The sequence below is a fragment of the Narcine bancroftii genome, chromosome 1 (genome assembly GCF_036971445.1).
Source record: "Narcine bancroftii isolate sNarBan1 chromosome 1, sNarBan1.hap1, whole genome shotgun sequence".
Taxonomy (NCBI): domain Eukaryota; kingdom Metazoa; phylum Chordata; class Chondrichthyes; order Torpediniformes; family Narcinidae; genus Narcine; species Narcine bancroftii.
In genome coordinates, this window is record NC_091469.1 from 408888654 (window position 1) to 408908001 (window position 19348).

Genomic DNA, 19348 nt, shown 5'->3' on the forward strand with positions numbered 1-19348 from the left:
TTTCAAACGTACACGTTGTGACAAGACTGTTTTGGCATCACCTGTGCATGGAGTAAATATTGCTAGAATTTTCCATCTCCCAAAGCAACTTTTCAATTTTAAGGTGTGGGGTGGATGGGGCAGAGTGTGGGGGGGGCGGGGGAGGAGAGGAGGGTGGGTGCATGGGGTGGGGTGGGGGTGGGGGGGGGGAGTTTGCTAGGAAAAATACAAAAGCAGATTATTATTTAAATAGTGAAAAACTGCAGCATGCTATAGTGTTGAAGGACTTGGGAGTGCTTATGCACGAGTCACAAAAGGTTGGGTTGCAGATACAACAGGTTATTAAGGCGGCAAATGAAATATTGGCCTTCATTGCAAGAGGAATTGAATTCAAGAGCAGGGAGATCATGCTGCAACTGTACAAGGCACTGGTGAGGCTGCACCTGGAGTAACTGTGTACAGTTCTGGTCTCCATACCCGAAGAAGAATATACTGGCCTTGGAGGTTCACCAGGTTAATTTCGGAGACAAGAGGGTTGAACTTTGAAGATTACATTCATTCGAATTCAGAAGAATAAGAGGAGATCTTATAGAAACATATAAAATTATGAAAGATCGAGGCAGGAAAATTGTTTTCATTGGTAGGTGAAACCAGAGCTAGGGGACACAGCCTCAAGATTCAGGGGAGTAGATTTAAGATGGAGATGAGGAAAAACTGTTTTTCCCGATGAGTAGTGAATCTGTGGAATTCTCTGCCTAGGGAAGCAGTTAAGGCTACTTGATTAAACATATTTAAGGTTTAATTAGATAGATTTTTACATTGTTACGAGCCCAGAGGACTCCAAAACCCAGCAACAATAGAAATTCACCAAGACAAAAGCTTTTAATTTTCTTTAAACATAAAAGCAGGATCAAACTTTAACTTATTACTATTAACTTAATCTAACTTAACCCCCTTCTAATTCTAAGCGCATGTGTATGTAATGTATATATGTTCAGTAAAGTTCTTTGATTCACAATCCAATCTCACTTCTCACTCCTCCAAGTTCACCAGTATCAGGCAATTTTTATACCGTGTCCCATCATGCGTTTTCCAAATAATAACTTCTTCTCTATTTCAAGAGAAACACTCTAGGCAGCCATTTCCTCTTGTAAGGATTACAAGTGTTTTCAACGGGCTGAACTCAGAACTCACAACCCACCTTCCAAATGGAGTTTTCAACAAGCCTGTCAGCTTGCCATGTTGCAGCCTCCAAAAGCTACTGCAGAACTGACCTCTCTATCTCTCTCTAAAAGAGAAATCCTGTTTGGACAGAGAATCCTCTCTCTCTCTGCTTGTAAAAACCAGAACTCCTTGCAGGGCTCCAAACCAAATCCTTGAAAGATCATTATCAGCACTTGAGCCCAGACTCTTCCATTTGCTCCTGCTTTTGAAGTTCTTTCGCAAAGTAGTTCCATTGTCTGCAAAATCAATGGCCCCTGAATGTCCAGCTTCAGCCAAAGCTCTTGCATTTTAAATGAGATGTGTTTTGTTACTCTGTTTGTGAAGAGACCTATACTGAACCCCCACAATCTCTTTTAAAGACATATTAACACAATATAAAATGTAATATAACCCGTAACAACATAAAAAAAGGAATTAAGGGATATGGGGAGAAGGCAAGTAGGTGGAGTTGAGTCAATGATCAGATCAGCCATGATCTTATTGAATGGCAGAGCAGGCTTGACAGGCCGGATGGCCTACTCTTGCTCCTATTTCTTATGTTCTTATATACTCGATTGTTGAGGTCTTTCATGGCTTGTTTCAGCATCACGCTGAAGAAGATTGAAAAGAGGGTTGGTGCGACAATTCACGCCATTGTTAATGGAGAAGGGTTCAGAGAGCTTATTGCTGTATCTGACCCGACCTTGTTGGTTTTCGTGCAGTTGGATAACCATGTTGAGGAACTTTGGGGGGCATCCGAGGCACTCTAGTATTTGCCAAAGCCCTTTCCTACTCATGGTGTCGAAGACTTTGGTGAGGTCAACAAAGGTGATGTAGAGACGCTGTTTACATCCGGTACCGCACGGATGGCAGTCTCTTCAATCTGAGGCGCCTGCAAGCTCACACCAAGACACAAGAGCAACTTGTCCGTGAACTACTCTTTGCAGATGATGCCGCTTTAGTTGTTGCCCATTCAGAGCCAGCTCTTCAGCGCTTGACGTCCTGTTTTGCAGAAACTGCCAAAATGTTTGGCCTGGAAGTCAGCCTGAAGAAAACTGAGGTCCACCATCAGCCAGCTCCCCACCATGACTACCAGCCCCCACACATCTCCATCAGGCACACAGTACTCAAAACGGTCAACCAGTTTACCTATCTTGGCTGCACCATTTCATCGGATGCAAGGATCAACAACGAGATAGACAACAGACTCGCCAAGGCAAATAGCACCTTTGGAAGACTACACAAAAGAGTCTGGAAAAACAACCAACTGTATAATCTCACAAAGATTAGCGTATACAGAGCCGTTGTCATACCCACACTCCTGTTCGGCTCCGAACCATGGGTCCTCTACCGGCATCACCTACGGCTCCTAGAACGCTTCCACCAGCGTTGTCTCCACTCCATCCTCAACATTCATTGGAGCGACTTCATCACCAACATCGAAGTACTCGAGATGGCTGAGGCCGACAGCATCAAATCCACATTGCTGAAAATCCAACTGTGCTGGGTAGGTCACGTCTCCCCAAGATCGCCTTCCCAAGATCGTGTTATATGGCGAGCTCTCCACTGGCCACCGAGACAGAGGTGCACCAAAGAAGAGGTACAAGGACTGCCTAAAGAAATCTCTTGGTGCCTGCTACATTGACCACCGCCAGTGGGCTGATATCGCTTCAAACCATGCATCTTGGCGCCTCACAGTTCGGCGGGAAGCAACCTCCTTTGAAGAAGACCGCAGAGCCCACCTCACTGACAAAAGACAAAGGAGGAAAAACCCAACACCCAACCCCAACCAACCAATTTTCCCTTGCAACCACTGCAACCGTGTCTGCCTGTCCCGCATCGGACTTGTCAGCCACAAACGAGCCTGCAGCTGACGTGGACATTACCCCTCCATTAATCTTGGTCCGCGAAGCCAAGCCAAGGAAAAGAAAGAATATACTCGATGAACAAATTGTACTACCCAAAATAGCCAGCTTGTTTCAATTTTAAATGATGCTGCTTTAAGCAGTGGAAAGCATACCTTAAATTCTGACAGCCATTCCTCCACCACCCCTTTGTCTGCTCCCAACATCTTCTCACATCTGTTCCACTGGATTCAACCTTTAAAAGGGCATATGCCACAATTATCACAGGATCAGAAATCATAATTTACCATTTTACATTAAAATATAGGCTATCCTTCTATTCCATAACAATTGGATACTTACATATGGAAAAAAAGTTAAACTCCTGAAATAGGTAATTTCAATTACTCAAAGCAATTAATGCTAGAGAAACATCAGTTTAGCACTGAAGTACAGAGTGTCCCTGGGTAATCAACTGCTTTCATTTTTATAGAGTACTTAAATCAAATTTACCCTTAAAAATCTCTTGATATAATAACCATACCTCCATAGTATTTTAGTGAATGGCATTAATATCACACAAGTGTTACAAGAACAATTACTAAATGCTGAACAAGAGAGAAGGAGGAAACTAGTTCCACCGTTCATAGGCATTAACTTGTGTACGTACAAGTTTTGAATTTAATGTGATGGAATCTTGTTCTCATCACAATTATCCATCATTCAGTCATTCATAACAAGGGACAGTCTGAACACTTTTTAAAATCAATGGAAGTTCAAATGGGGCTCCTCTATAAATCAGTAAATTTTCTGGCTACCAAGCAATATCCCAGAGGCTACAGTAGATTGACTGAAGTGGGCAAATTTTAATAGCAATGAATGCTCCTGCGGTATGCACAGTCCACCCATGAAAACGTGTATAGAGAAATAGGCCAAATGGTTTTTCAGATTCAATACTCATACAGTCCCAAACTTTAGCACCAGAATAGTCAAGCACCAAATGAATAGAAATTTCCATCTTTTTTGTACAAATCTTAGTCTGCAGCTCTGTGAGTCCCTTAAAAGTTAAAAGATCAGTCTTCCCACACACTCCCTCAGCTAGCTGCAAGTTAAACTATTGGGAAAATCTCAGGAAAATTGAGCTATGTTTCTGCATTCTTTAGGAAGTCCAGTGAAGAACATATTCAGCATTCTGTAGGTTGGTTTAATTATGTGTGGCAGAAAAGTTTGAATGTTGGCAGTTGGAGAACCAAAAAAAGCCAGGTCATTATTTCCCCAGAGTTCATTTTGAATACAATGAGTGAGCAAGTCCAATTTCAACAATAATCTTACAATTAAATTTATCTGAATTTCAAAGTATTAAAAAATTAACACTTGCATCCAAATACATTATTGGATGTTTGTGTAGAAAACAAGTTTCATCTGCTTCTGACCTGCGGCACTTTTTTGTAGCTCTTTGCCCTCATAGCTTCCAAGCACAAGTGTATGACAACATTGACTTGGATTTGAAATGTTTAAAAAAAAAACTCAGATTGGTGTATGATTGGTGTACGATGTAATAAGAGACTTCTGAAACTATATGGAAAGTCCACATTTTAACTGTTTTTTATTTATCATAACACTACAGCACAGAAACAGAACCTTTGGCCCATCTAGTCCATTCTATTTATTCCACCTAGTTCCATCAGACTCTACTGGACCATAGCTCTTCATACATATCGCATCAATGTACCTATCCAATATTCATTTAAATGCCAAAATTGAACCCGCATCCACCACTTTCACAAGTAGCTCGTTCTACACCCTCACCACCCTCTGAGTGAAGAAGTTTCACTTAATGTTCTGCTTACATATTTTATCGTTTACCCTTAACCGAGGACCTCTAGTTTTTGTCTCACCCAACCGCAGTGGAAAAAGTCTGTTTATATTAACTATATCTATTTATAGTGTTATGAGCCCAGAGGACCACAAAACCCAACAGCAATAGATATTCATCAAGACAAATGGTTACTTAAACAAAAGTTGCTTTTAATTATCTTTAAACATGAAAACAGAATCACACTTTAACTTATCACTATTGACTTAACGAACCTAACTTAACCCCCTTCTAATTCTAAGTGCACATGTATGTAATGTGTGTGTAAATTGAGAAACGTTCATTGGTTCACAGTCCAATCTCACTTCTCATTCCTCCAAGTTCACTGGTTGCAGGCAATTCTTATACTGTGCACAGAATTTAACATTTATAAAATTCACCAGGCTTTGGTGCTAGAAGGGTAAATGGTTACCGCTCAGGAAGGTTCTTGTCAGTTTTCAAAGATTTGTTGTATGTTGTATGCCACTTCAGTATCTTGCTGAAGAAACTTGCCCCCTCAGGGTCCTCCAGATGATAACCTCTCTTTCAGGTCACGCCTTTTTGTTTCTCTTATTCCAAGTTAAACATTAGACAGCCAATCCTCTCCTCTTGCATGAATCACAAGGGCTTTGACCAGGCTGAAGTAAGAACTCACAGCCTGTCTTCCAAATGGGGTTTTCCACAAGCTTGCCAGCTTGTCATAGAACTGGTGTGTGTGTGTGTGTGTGTGTGTGTGTGTGTGTGTGTGTGTGTGTGTGTGTGTGTGTGTGTGTGTGTGTGTGTGTGTGTGTATGTCCCTCTCTGAGAGAAAGTCTGTTTGACTCTCTCTGCTTGCAAAATCACAGGACCCTCTTAGAACAGCAAGTTCCTCTCCAGACTCTCTGCGGCTCTGACAAGCTCTTTCATCTGTTGCCTTTTTGTAAACAACAATCCATTAGTGAAGTCTCTTGGGCTTATTCTTTTTCATATTTAATTGTGACTGATTTCGGGAGTGGGGAGAAGGTGGCTGAAGTGGCCGGTGGGGGAGAAGGGGGCTGGCCGAAACAATACTGGTACCCGACTCGAGCGCCTGCTTCTCCCCCAACGGCCCCTCCAGCCCCTGTACTCACCCGCCGGCCGCTCCAGCCTCCTTCTCCCCCACCAGTGCTCCAGCCACCTTCCCCACCAGCCACTCCAGCCCCCATACTCACCTGCTGGTGCTCCAGCCTCCTCCCCTCCCACCGGTACTCTAGTCACCGTACTCACCCACCGGTGCTCCGGCCTTCTCCCCCGCCAACCGCTCCAGCCCTGTGAGTGGGGAGAGAATGCGCCAGTGGGATCAGTGTGGGGCCACCAGACAGTGTGGGGACAGCCCGCGCCAGCCGCTCCACAATGTGGGGATTGAATTCGTGAGTGGGGAGAGAGTGGGGCAGCAGAATCAGTGTGGGGACGTCCCATGTGGGACATCCTGTGCTGATAGCCTGCGCTGGCTGTCCCAGCTGACATCCAGCCAGCCTGAATTGACAGCCCAAGGGACAGGAGCCGGAATGCGCTCAGATGTGCATCCCGGCGCAGCTGTCCTTTCAGGTGGCCAGCGCTACGCTTTCAACACTGCATCTGAACTGCAATTTAAAGGGACGTTTCTGCTTCTTCAGGCGCATTCTTAGCGGAGAATGCACCTGAAGAAGCCTAATATTAATATTTGGGGAGAATTTATAAGATTTAGAGTAGGTCAGATACATTCACACATTTTATAACAGATCTTGTTTGAAAGACTGAAGAATTCACATTGCAAGATCTCTGGAGAATGTAAGCACCTTTCACAAGTAGGTGTTAATTGAACTGATGGCATAAAATGCTTGACCATTGTCTTGTTGAAGTAATGCTGTCCATTAGTACCCTTTCTGCAAAGGGCTCACAGAAAGATCAATTCTGGATTGTTTACCTAAGATAACAACAGATGGAGCAGAGGAAAGAACTCCTGTTGTTTTTGCTGGAGAAGCTGGGGGTCACAAGCTCTCTTTGGAGTGGCTGTTGAAAAGAGAGAGAGTTAACAGCTCAGTCAGTTAGTCAGTGTGTGGGACACTGACAAGTAACTGAAAAGTGCAATCCAGGGAAAACTGTCTGAAACTGATGAAAGCAAGTTCCAGAGCAGTAGATGACTGGAAGTGCTATCTGTCTGATGTTTTTCTTGAAATAGAGGAAGGAATGGAACTCTGTGGTAGCTTGAAGAAAGAGGTTACCATCTAGAAGACCCTGATGGGGCAAGTTTCATCAGTGAGACCCTGAGTGGTGGTACCTCAGTGGTGGAAATACTGGAGCAACAAATATCTCTCTCTGCAAACCCGACAAGAACCTTCCTGAGCGGTAAACATTTACCGGTAAACATTTGATACATGTTAAATTCTGTGCACAGTATGGTGATTGCCTGCAACCAGAGAACTTGGAAGAAGGAGAAGTGAGATTGAACTGTGAACCAAATAACTTTTCTTGAATTTACACACACATTGCATACACGTGCGCTTAGAATTAGAATATAGAGTATAGTATAAGAATAGAGTTAAAGTTTAAATCTATTTTCATGTTTGAAGTTGATTAAAAATAACTTGTTTTGAAAGCCAATTGTCTTGGTGAATGTCTATTGCTGCTTGGTTTTGGGGTCCTTTGGGCTCATAATACTTAATATTAGACTTAGCCTGTATATCTACCAGTCAATGGGAAAGTGTTTTAGTGTAATCTTTAACTGCTATATGGCAAGATCACTCTGATTCAAATTGACATAGACAGTCTTCAAATTCTTTCCCAAATCCTCCTACCCATTTAAAACTATCTACACTAATGAATCAATGTCAGAATTCATCCCAGCCTAGTTTAAATGGAACCCATACCAATTTAACAACCATATATTTTGGTATACGTGGAGTCATGAGACCCTTAAAAAAAATCTCAAAAATGGGGGTGTTGACTTATACACCAGTTATACTTTTGAGACCTTAAAATCAGCTCAAAAAACTGCTCCACGCCGATTCGGCATACAAGTTGACTCTTGAAAAACAAAAAAAACCCTGACTACAACAGATTTTCATTGAAAACAACACATTTCGAACCCTTCAAAATCACTCTCATTATCATCGTCTGAGGCAAAGATGGCAGCGAGCACATCCATACTCTCACTGTTTAAACAGTCATCATATGGGTCCCAGTCTGTATCTGATAAGATGGCTTCGTCTTCAATCTCCCATAATAAATTATTTTCTGTGCCATCAGTTGCACAACAGATACTGCACTTTTTGAACGATTTTATTACAGTCTAAGTTTGTCTTGAGCATGAAGTCACACAGCCCATCAAGCGATGCAACATGCATTGCCCCACCTTTTGTGAATGATTTTTCTGCACAAAACAGTTCATGAAATTTGTGGAAAGTTGGCCAATAGAAAAGATGACAAGAGACCATTCATCATAATTGTGTAAATAGTCAAAATCTTGCAGATATCAACACCTTGAAGTTGAAGCTAATTCTCCAATTCTCTAATCTCTGAGAAACTGCATAACTAATCAACGGAGGCTACTGCCAAGAGATGTTTTTTCAGCCAAAATGGTACAATAATTAGCCTGATTAGCACGAGATTTCTCCATGGTATGAACAATCGTTTGTAACACATCTGTGGATTTGGGCAAGGGCTTTGTTTTCTGAGAATGAAATGACTCCATATTATTTCAATTACATTGTACAATGTAATCACAGGAATAGAGTAGCACACTGCAAAAAAAAAAATCCACATCCAAATGATTGATGCTGCACATGTTAGTGCTAAAACATACACAAAGCAATCAAATGAGGGATTGGTGATGTGATCTCCAAACACATATACCATCTTAAATTGTCATATTAATTCTGAATGTTAAATTGATAGTTCACATTATTATTTTGCAATAAGGACCAAATTTAAAATCTAAACAATTTCTGAGCATTATAAAGGAAAATTTTGATTTAAAAAAAAAATCCAAGCTACCCAATTTACACTCCATTAACCTACACCCAGATTTTTTATTTTGAAGGGTAGGAAACCGGAGCCCCCGGAGAAAATCCACGCAGACACAGAGAGAACATACAAACTCCTTACCGACAGTGCTGGATTTGAACCAAGGTCCAGTCCTGATTGCTAGCACTGTAAAGGTGTTGCACTAACTGCTACGCCAACCGTGCTGCCCATAATCTGGTTTCCCTAGGACTCAATGCGACTTAATATATTAGTATTAAAGGCAACTACTAGAATTCTCACATGTCAATGTTTAGTAGTGACAGATCTGAACAAACCAAACCTGTGGCCAGTTTGACAGTCATGCAAGTCCAGGATGTTTGCCAAAAATATTTTTTCCCCTTTGAATGTCTGTGGGAAAACCTATATAATGTTGCTACATCTGGAAGGTCCATAAAGTTGTATTTAATATGATTATACGAGATCAGCATTTGATTCTTTGGACTATCTCCAATGCAGGTTTCCCCAGTTAACAAAAGGGATACTTTCCAAAGCAGTTCCTGTACCATGCAGTGATACATCCTGATAGGATGCTTTCAATGGTACATCTGTAGAAATTGCCAAAAGATGCTGGTGACATGCCAAATTTGCTCAGACTTCTTAAAAAGTAGAGGCTTTGGGTCACTTTCTTGGCCACTCTATCAATGTGGGTGCACAGAACAAGTCACAGAAATGTTTATCAGTAAGACCTTAAAGCTGTCTACTAACTCTACCTCAGCACTATTGCCATGGACTGGAGAGCGAGTTCTACCCTTCCTCTAGAGGCCTATGGTCTTGCTGAATGTCCTAATCTTTCACATATTCTTAACAAAGAGCAAACCAACATGTAGCTATCACTTCACTCACATTCCCTGTACCATGAGATCAAGGCAAATGTTGGGCAGAGCAGTGACAGACATACCAGTAATCTAATCCTGATATGGGCAAGATTTTGCATTTTGGAGAGAAAAAAAAAGGACTTGCATTATAAATGGAAAGATATAGCTTGTAATGAATGAACAAAGGGACTTGTTTGTACATAAGTACAGATCCCTGTAAGTGGAAGCACAGGTGAATAAAGCAAATAGGATGCTTGCCTGGCACAGAATACAAGAGCCAGGATATTATGTCGCCAATCTATACAACATTGGTACTGTGTGTAGTTCTGGTTGTCACATCGTAGGGAGGATATGACTGTGCTGGCAAGGATATTCATCACCAAGGATATTCATCTGTATTGGAGCATTTCAGTTATAAGAAACTTCATAAGTTGGATTTGTTTTCTCTGGATCTGGTAGATATGCATAAAAATTTGAGTGGTATAAATAGTCAAAGAAGTTTTGTTATCTATACAGAGGAAGGCACAGATTTAAGATAAGAAGTAGGTTTGGAGAGGAGGAGCCCCACCACCCTCACGGTGTGGTTGAATTCTGGAATGCAAAGCCTGAAGCAGAACTGTTATGATCGTTTTCATCCACTTCCCAAATTATTACTAACAAAGTTAATCCACTATTTGTGCATTTGGAAATCCTGATGGTTTGGCTTCGGGCTCACTGGGTTTTGTTCCAGAGCTCCCTTTAAACTCTCCAGGGTCCATTTCAAACACTTCCTTTCAATTAGATGGGGGCCTGAAATCAGCAATCAACTTAAAATCATTGGGGACCCATTCCAACTCAACAGTATTTGAGTTCAGATAACCACTTTAAACTGATGAAGGAGCCTTTCCCATGCTCCATTTAAATTAGGGTGAGTCTTGCTTTCTGCTTTCCTTTTAAATTCATCAATTTGTGCTTTTCATGCTCCTTTTCAAGTCACTGGGTTCACAGGAAAATTTTAATCATTAAAAACTAAAATAAGAAAATTATTTTGTTTTATTAATAGGAATAATATCCTCTTCTCTCTTTGGATTGGCTTCACGGACGAAGATTTATGGAGGGGTAATGTCCACGTCAGCTGCAGGCTCGTTTGTGGCTGACAAGTCCAATGCGGGACAGGTAGACACGGTTGCAGCAGTTGCAGGGGAAAATTGGTTGGTTGGGGTTGGGTGTTGGGTTTTTCCTCCTTTGTCTTTTGTCAGCGAGCTGGGCTCTGCGGTCTTCTTCAAAGGAGGTTGCTGCCCACCGAACTGTGAGGCGCCAAGATGCACGGTTTGAGGCGATATCAGCCCACTGGCGGTGGTCAATGTGGCAGGCACCAAGAGGTTTCTTTAGGCAGTCCTTGTACCTCTTCTTTGGTCCACCTCTGTCATGGTGGCCAGTGGAGAGCTCGCCATATAACACGATCTTGGGAAGGCGATAGTCCTCCATTCTGGAGATGTGACCTACCCAGCACAGTTGGATCTTCAGCAGCATGAATTTGATGCTGTCAGGCTCTGCCATCTCGAGTACTTCGATGTTAGGGATGAAGTCGCTCCAATGAATGTTGAGGATGGAGCAGAGACAACGCTGGTGGAAGCGTTCTAGGAGCCGTAGGTGATGCCGGTAGAGGACCCATGATTCGGAGCCGAACATGAGTGTGGGTATGACAACGGCTCTGTATATGCTAATCTTTGTGAGGTTTTTCAGTTGGTTGTTTTTCCAGACTCTTTTGTGTAGTCTTCCAAAGGCACTATTTGCCTTGGCGAGTCTGTTGTCTATCTCGTTGTTGATCATTGCATCCGATGAAATGGTGCAGCCGAGATAGGTAAACTGGTTGACCGTTTTGAGTTTTGTGTGCCCGATGGAGATGTGGGGGGGCTGGTAGTCATGGTGGGGAGCTGGCTGATGGAGGACCTCAGTTTTGTTCAGGCTGACTTCCAGGCTAAACATTTTGGCAGTTTCTACAAAACAGGACATCAAGCGCTGAAGAGCTGGCTCTGAATGGGCAACTAAAGCGGCATCGTCTGCAAAGAGTAGTTCACGGACAAGTTGCTCTTGTGTCTTGGTGTGAGCTTGCAGGCGCCTCAGATTGAGACTGCCATCCGTGCGGTACCGGATGTAAACAACGTCTTCATTGTTGAGGTCTTTCATGGCTTGTTTCAGCATCATGCTGAAGAAGATTGAAAAGAGGGTTGGGGCGAGAACGCAGCCTTCCTTCACGCCATTGTTAATGAAGAAGGGTTCAGAGAGCTCATTGCTGTATCTGACCCGACCTTGTTGGTTTTCGTGCAGTTGGATAACCATATTGAGGAACTTTGGGGGGCATCCGAGGCGCTCTAGTATTTGCCAAAGCCCTTTCCTTTTATTAATAGGAATAATATCCACTTGTCAGGAAAATGTATCAGTCAAGCACCAAAGTCCCAAAGATGCCAGATTATCAGAGATTTCATATAATTTACTTATTTAAAATGTATATGTGGTTTTTTTTAATTGGCTAACTTGAAATGCAACCAACCAGCTCTGTCCTTAAAACTATTTTGAGGAAAGGTATCCTTATTCACTAATGATCTGAAACAACTTTACCTATTATGGTTTGAAAATCAATGGGGTATGTTGCTGCTTCAAAGATTCAATGAGTCAACAGAAAGAAATGCTGTACTCAAAAGATCTCCAAAATTTTAATAATCGCTTTTTAAAAATATTTTATTTTTGATTTTTTTCAAAAATATACACTAACATTTTAAATATACAATATTAAACTTTTTTCTTACAAACACAAAAAGAACAAAAAGAGTCCCTCCCTCCCGTCTCCATACATACAGATCTGTTCACTGTCAGAGCTTACATATATTTTAAGTATATAGAGCACAGTTGGGGAAATTACATTTTTGTATGTCTAATAGTTAGTTTTATAACTTTAAAAAAACCTTTTTATTACTGTATCTGGGCTCCTATGTGGTCCAGAACTTTACAAAAATGTCATATTTGTTATTTAAGTTGTATGTGATTTTTTTCCATAGCTGTTCATTTCCACAGTCCATCATGCTATAAGTAGAGGGGAGTCAGACTTCCAAATGATCACGATACATTTTTTTGCTAACGCCAGTGTTATTTTTATAAATTAGATTTGATATTTTGTAAAATTGTTGCTTATTTTCATAAAATAACCTAGTAGATATAGCTCCTGGTTGCCTGTAAAGGCCACTCCATTTATCCCACATCTGAAACACATCTCTGAAATTTCAGCTTTTGATCTGTGTAACTTTTGAGGGGTAACACATAATTTGTGTAAAAAAAATTATACTGAACCAATCCATATTTTGTATTTATAACTCTGATGTCATGCTGTCCTTACACCAATCTGACCAGCTTCTTTCTGAATTCACCACAACCAAGTCCAACTCCCATCTTTCTCTCGACTTCCGTAACCCTGGTTTTGCACTTTTGCTCTGGCGTGCATAGTATATTTTTGTTATAAATTTGAGTGTATTCCTCATCTAGTCTGTTCATTCAGTTTCACTAATTTCAGATGGGGTCAATGTTGGTCCCCATCTTTCTCTCAAGAACAATCCAAGAAGTACTTGTGTTTTAATTGTTCAAAGGACACGAGTTCCTTCTATGTAACAATTCTTAATATACATTATACCTTTGTCATACCAAGAATATTCTATTGCCTATGCTCTTAAGCAATAACACATTTTTACACAATGGTGCTTTATTGACATCCTTACTTTTTTCTGATACATTAATTAATTTCTTGCCACATTCTAATCATATGTATTAAAATTGAATTATCCATCTTTTTCTTTAGTGAGTTGACACCCTATTTATAGATAAAGTCCTTTGCTTCCCCCCTCCTCCATTGAGTACATTCCCATTTTATCCCAAGATGGGGTTTTGTCTTCACTGAAGAAGCCTGTGAGAAATCAAGCCTGTGAAGCTAGGTAATATTTATTGAAATCTGAAAGTTGAAGTCCTCCCAGCCCATAGTCCCTGTCAGTTTTTCCAATGCAATTCATGGTAACTTATTATTCCATAGGAACTGTCTAATATGGTTGTTTCGTAGCTTTTAAAAAGTTTTTAGGTAATGGAATAGGCAGCGATTGAAAAAAGGTATTGCAATCTTGTAATGACTTTTATTTTGACAAAGTTAACCCTTCCCACCAAAGTAATCAGTAGGTCTCTTTCCATCTTCCCAAGAAGAGGAACATCATTTAGTTTGTACAGATTTTTCAAGCTGTTGTCAGTTGCTGTTCCAAGATATTTTATTCCATCCCTCTTCCATTTAAATTTACTTTCTTTTTGGTATCTTTAATATTCAAAATTTGTTAATAGCATTATCTCACTTTTATCCATATTTATTTTGTAGCCTGATATTCTTCCATATTTTTCTAGTGTTCCTTGTAATTTTTCCAATGATTTAGCTGGGTCTGATAGGTACAATAGCACATCATCAGTGAATAGACTGATTTTATATTCTTCATGCCTGACTTTGAAGCCCTTTTTATGCAGATCTCTTCTTATTATCTCCACCAGCGATTCATTTGCTAAAATAAAAAGCGCTGGGGAAAGGGGGTATCCCTGTCTACTCGATTTACTCAAGGGGAACACTGCCAACATCTGATTATTTATTATTTTAGCTTGTGGTATATGGCATAAAGTTTTTATCCAATTTATAAATGTTCTACCTATACCAAATGTTTCCACTGTTTTAAATAAAAAGGGCCATTCCAAACTGTCAAATGCTTTTTCCATGGAGATTGTAATATTTGGATTTAGTTCAGATTTTACAATGTTTATTATATTAAATAATCTTCTTAGACTATTTGAGGAATGCCTTCCTTTAACAAATCCTTCTTGACCAATATGTATCAATTTTGGCAAGTATTGACCTAAACTATTAGCTTATAATTCTTATTACTATATAACTATTATCTAATATAACTATTATCTTATAATTAGCATTTAACAGGAATATTGGTCAGTGTGACCTAGGTTTTAGTGGGTCCCTATTCTTTTTGGTAACACTGTAATAATCACGGATGAGAATGATTCTGGAGGATCTGTGTTCCACTATTTGGTCCAGGAAATCTATTAAAAGGGATATTCTTGGAATTGTCTATACAACTCAGGTGGAAATCTACCCTTCCCCAGTGATATATTAGCCTGTAGGATTCCCAGGGCTATTTCAATTTCTTCTCTTGTGAAGGGAGTATCTAATTCTATCCTTTCTCTCTCTTCTAGCTTTGATAGTTTGACATTCAACAAAAATTCTTCCATTCCATTCTCATCTCCTAGTAATTCTGATTTGTATAATTTTGTGTAATATTGTCTAAAAATGTCATTAATTTCTTATTGCATATACTAGGGAAGTGGTTCTTAACCTTTCTCTTTCCACTCACATCCCACTTTAAGTATTCCCTATGCCATAGGTGCTCTGTGATTAGCAAGGGATTGCTTAAGGTGGTGTGTGGGTGGGAAGAAAAAAGTTGAGAACCACTTTACTAGGGTATCTATCTGTTTTTATAGCATTTATCATTCTTGATGACTCCTCTGTTTTAATCTGCCACACTAAAATTTTGTGTGCCCATCACCTAACCCATAGTATTGCTGTTTAGTTTTGAAATATAGACTTTTCAGTCATATATGTTTGTATTGTATCTTGGCTTTTAATTCTCCAGTAATCTGTATTCTTCTTGTAGTCCTGTTCTTTCATTTTTTTTCTAATTCTTTAATGCCTTTTCCAAACTGTTTACTTCTGCCATATGTTCCCTCTTAAGATTTTGTATAGGATACAATTTGTCCCCTTATATGTGCCTTGGGAATATCCCACATCAGAAAACTATTATTAGTCGACAGCAGATTTGTGTCACAAAATATTTCTATCTGTCCCTTTATAAATTCACAGAAGCCTGTTCTTTTAAGCAATGTAGTATTGAGACGCCATCAGTATACATTCTCTTGCTTTCCATTATTGCTATCATTAATATTAATGGAGAGTGGACTGATGGAAGCTTCGCTAGGTATTCTGTTTTTAATCACTCTACTTTTTAAACAGAACAGACTTTAAAAAGTATGCAAGTCGTCCACCCTTGAGTAAAAAGAATAATCTTTCTCTGTAGTATTTAATTGCCTCCATACATCAAAAAGATTTAGATCTTTCATATATGAAATTGTGGTCTTTGCAATTTTCATCCTGCTTTTACGATGTCCTTCATGAAGGCTTCATCATCATAATTTGAAGCATAAATGTCCATGCTTGTCCATAAATTTTACAATGTGCCATTACACACATTACAGCTTAATCTTCTATTAACAATGGTGTATTTTTATTAATTAGAATCGCCACCCCTCTTGCCTTTGAGCCAAAGGAAGACCATATTATTTGTCCCCCCCATCCTCTTTTTAATTTATCATGTTCCAATTTGTTAAGATGTGTTTCCTGCAAAAAGATTATATCCACTTTTAAGTAAGCCAAGACCCTCTTCCTCTTCACCATTCACTTTATCCCATTAATATCAAGACTAATAAACATTTTTATACATTTTATTTAATATAAAACCACTTACCAAATATATCACAATATTTCAAACTTAATCCAAATACATGTGGTATTTTATAAAAAAATATACAAAAGAAAAAACCTCCTATAAATCCCCCCAACCCCCGACAAATTTTAAAAAAAAGTAAAAAGAAAGAGGGACAAGAAAACCACAACAGGAGTACTTCACTTTCTGAAACTTTTAAACACATAAATATTCAGAGACCTATAAGAGAAAGGGTATGTTAAAGATTTATTTAAATTTTAATACTAACAGTTTGTAAATTTGGGCTCCATATTTCACAAAATATATGATACTTATCTCTTAAATTATAAGTAATTTTCTAAAGTGGAATACAACTCCAAATTTCTGCATACCATCTATCCATTCCCAGATCAATATCCAACTTTCAAGTTATATCAATATGTTTTCTAGCTATTGACAAAGCAATTTGAACAAGACTAATAAACTTTAATGTTTTATCCATACCATTTTTCAAAGATATTGTATAACAATAAAATCTTTCCTTTTTTAAAAAAATACTGTTGTTACATTTCCAAAATGTACATCTCCCCTTTAAGAAATACACACACCCCTAGCTCTGATGGTGATATTGACAATAGTACCTGGAAGCTCGCGTAAAAAGCCCACAGATTCTTCCGAAGAGTAAGAAACCCTCCCTTTAGCGCCATATTTTAAAACCGGTCCTCTCTCAGCGCCTTCTCACCTGCCCCCCCACCCCCCAAAAATTGGAGTTCCCACCTTTCTATCTTTTCAGAGCTCTTCTTATAAACCACAATGGTTTTTCTTTTTAACAGTGAAAACAAGACAGTTCAGTACTACTAAATATAAATAAAAAGATAAGCCTTTCAGTTAGTCCCATTTTGAAATGGATTTTTTCAGTCCTTTCAGCTGGTGACTTTAATCCTTTCGTAACTTCTTTATTCTTTATTCCACTTCTTTATTCTTTAAAATTCATTGATTACTTTATGAGATATCCACTCTCAATGTTGCTGGGTAAATCATTGAATATTTAAAGTTTTTAGATCGCAGTTGTCTCTTTACCTCGTCAAATTCCTTTCTTTGTTTGACAAAGGCATGGATAAAGTCCTGGAAAAACATTACTTTTGCATTATCCTCTACTAATGAGCCTTTATTTTTTTTTAAATATTTGTATGCTGCTCCCAAGATCGCACCTCTCTCCTGGTAACTTAAAAGTCTTACCAGGACGAGTCACGGTCTTCTGGGTCTGAGGGTCTGGAAAACCCTTTCAATTTGCAGCTTTGCATTTAACTTTTGTCCCAGCATTTGTGGGATATATATTTCAAATAAACTTGCATCTTTTCCCTCTATTCCTTCTCTCAGTCCAATGATTTTACATTAAGTCTGCTGAAATTTTCCATATGATGAATCTTGTCCATCAATCCTTTTTTTTGTCCCATGTTTTTGCTTTTTTTTCCCCAGAGCCTTTAGCCTATCTTTTGTTTTGTCCAGCTAAGCCTCCAAACAAGTCATTCATTCCATTAAGTCTTCCACGACTTCTTTGATTTCCGTTACCTTTTCTCCTCATTGTTGATTCCATACTCGTAAAATGAGTGCATAAAATTTCCATCTTGTTCAGGATGTTGGTTATATCTTGGGCCAACCCCACCCCCCCACCTCAATGAATTCAGCCAAACCCAAAGCCACTCATCAGGCTTTCACTTGATGTTCCTGGCTACGTTGTTGCTTCTTCAGTTTTTGCTTTTGGTTGCGTTGATCGTTTGGCACTAGTTTTTATCCATTTTTGATGCTAAAATTCTGGTTTTGAGCTTTCTAACCGTCTTTTTAAATACCTTTTGTGGAGAGCTCTTTCAAAGCATGCCCGCTCAGCTCCTTAACATGGCCACATCCCCATTAATAATTGGTCTTGTTTGTCACATTTGTGGCCCGAAATGTGAAGTTAATAAAACATCAAACACAAGTTTTATCAGGTAAACTTCTCAGTGTCTTTATTTTCCAGTTTCCTTTGTTCTCCTGCTTGTGCTCTTATCTCTCTCTCATACCACACGACTTCCGGTACATCTCATACATATTCATTATCATGACATTGTTCACCAAATTAATTTCAAAGAAAACTGTTAATTCCATATTAAAGCATATTTTTCAGATATGGCAAAAAATAAATCAATGTTTTTAATGGAAGGTGGGAATATCTCCTAAAACGCCTTTGATCCAGAACAAATTGATATTCTTGACTCTGAGTAATAAGATCCTGGACACCTGGTGCCAGAAGGGGATCAGGTGTATCGAGGACTGTTACAAACAAAGGTAGCTTATGTCATTTGAGCAGTTGAGATATAAATAGGGTCTCTGCAAATAAGATTTTTTTTAAAGGGAAAAATTAGGACCGTCTATGACCCTGCCTAAGTCTAGTAATGTGGAGATGCGTGTAAATTTATTTCTTGGATGTATTACATATTCCAAAATGAGGGCCAGACTTACACAGGTCAAGGGTGAGATGGGAGTCAGACTTGGGCACAACAATCATGAAAAGTGGTTGCAAGACCTGTGTCTGGACAGTGTGACTGGGGTCATTAATGCCACATACAGGATGGTGCGATATAACTTTTTGCACCAGCTGTACCTCAAACCACAAAAATTACATAAATCAAAGCCAGAAATTTCAGAATTGTGCTTTAGGTGTGGAGATTGGAATCTTTGTGCACTCCACCTGGCAATGAACAAAGATGGGACCCTTCTGGAAAGAACTGGGGGACATATTGAAAAAAAATTACACACGTGGATTTTCCACAAGATCCAAAGTTGTACCTTTTGGGAGATATGGGAAATGTGAGTTTTAGACTGTCCAAATATCAAATTCAGTTTGTGAAAGTCACCTTGACAGTAGCCAGGAAGTGTATAACGGTTACTTGGAAGTTTGACTCACAAATATTACAAGATGGAATGGAAATGGAGGGTTGTGGGGGTAAGAAACAGGATGCATTCGTTAAAGCATGCCAGCCATATCTGAAATATATGGACATGTAGATTGACTAGATCCTCCCCTCCTTGTGAAATATGGATATT

The 19348-nt window shown here is 39.4% G+C and overlaps 1 protein-coding gene across 7 annotated transcripts in view; it reads right to left on the reverse strand.

Annotated features, from left to right (window-relative positions):
* hycc1 (hyccin PI4KA lipid kinase complex subunit 1) overlaps window positions 1-19348 on the reverse strand; it is a 152273-nt gene that overhangs the window by 67573 nt on the left and 65352 nt on the right. For 6 of the 7 annotated variants that reach the window (XM_069913881.1, XM_069913878.1, XM_069913877.1 and 3 more), the window contains one exon: window positions 3203-3282. In XM_069913881.1, coding sequence (XP_069769982.1) covers window positions 3203-3253 — 51 coding nt within the window. In that variant the 5' untranslated portion in view covers window positions 3254-3282. Of the gene's footprint in view, window positions 1-3202; window positions 3283-19348 lie in introns of those variants that run through there. The other variant, XM_069913882.1, reaches the window with a different exon arrangement.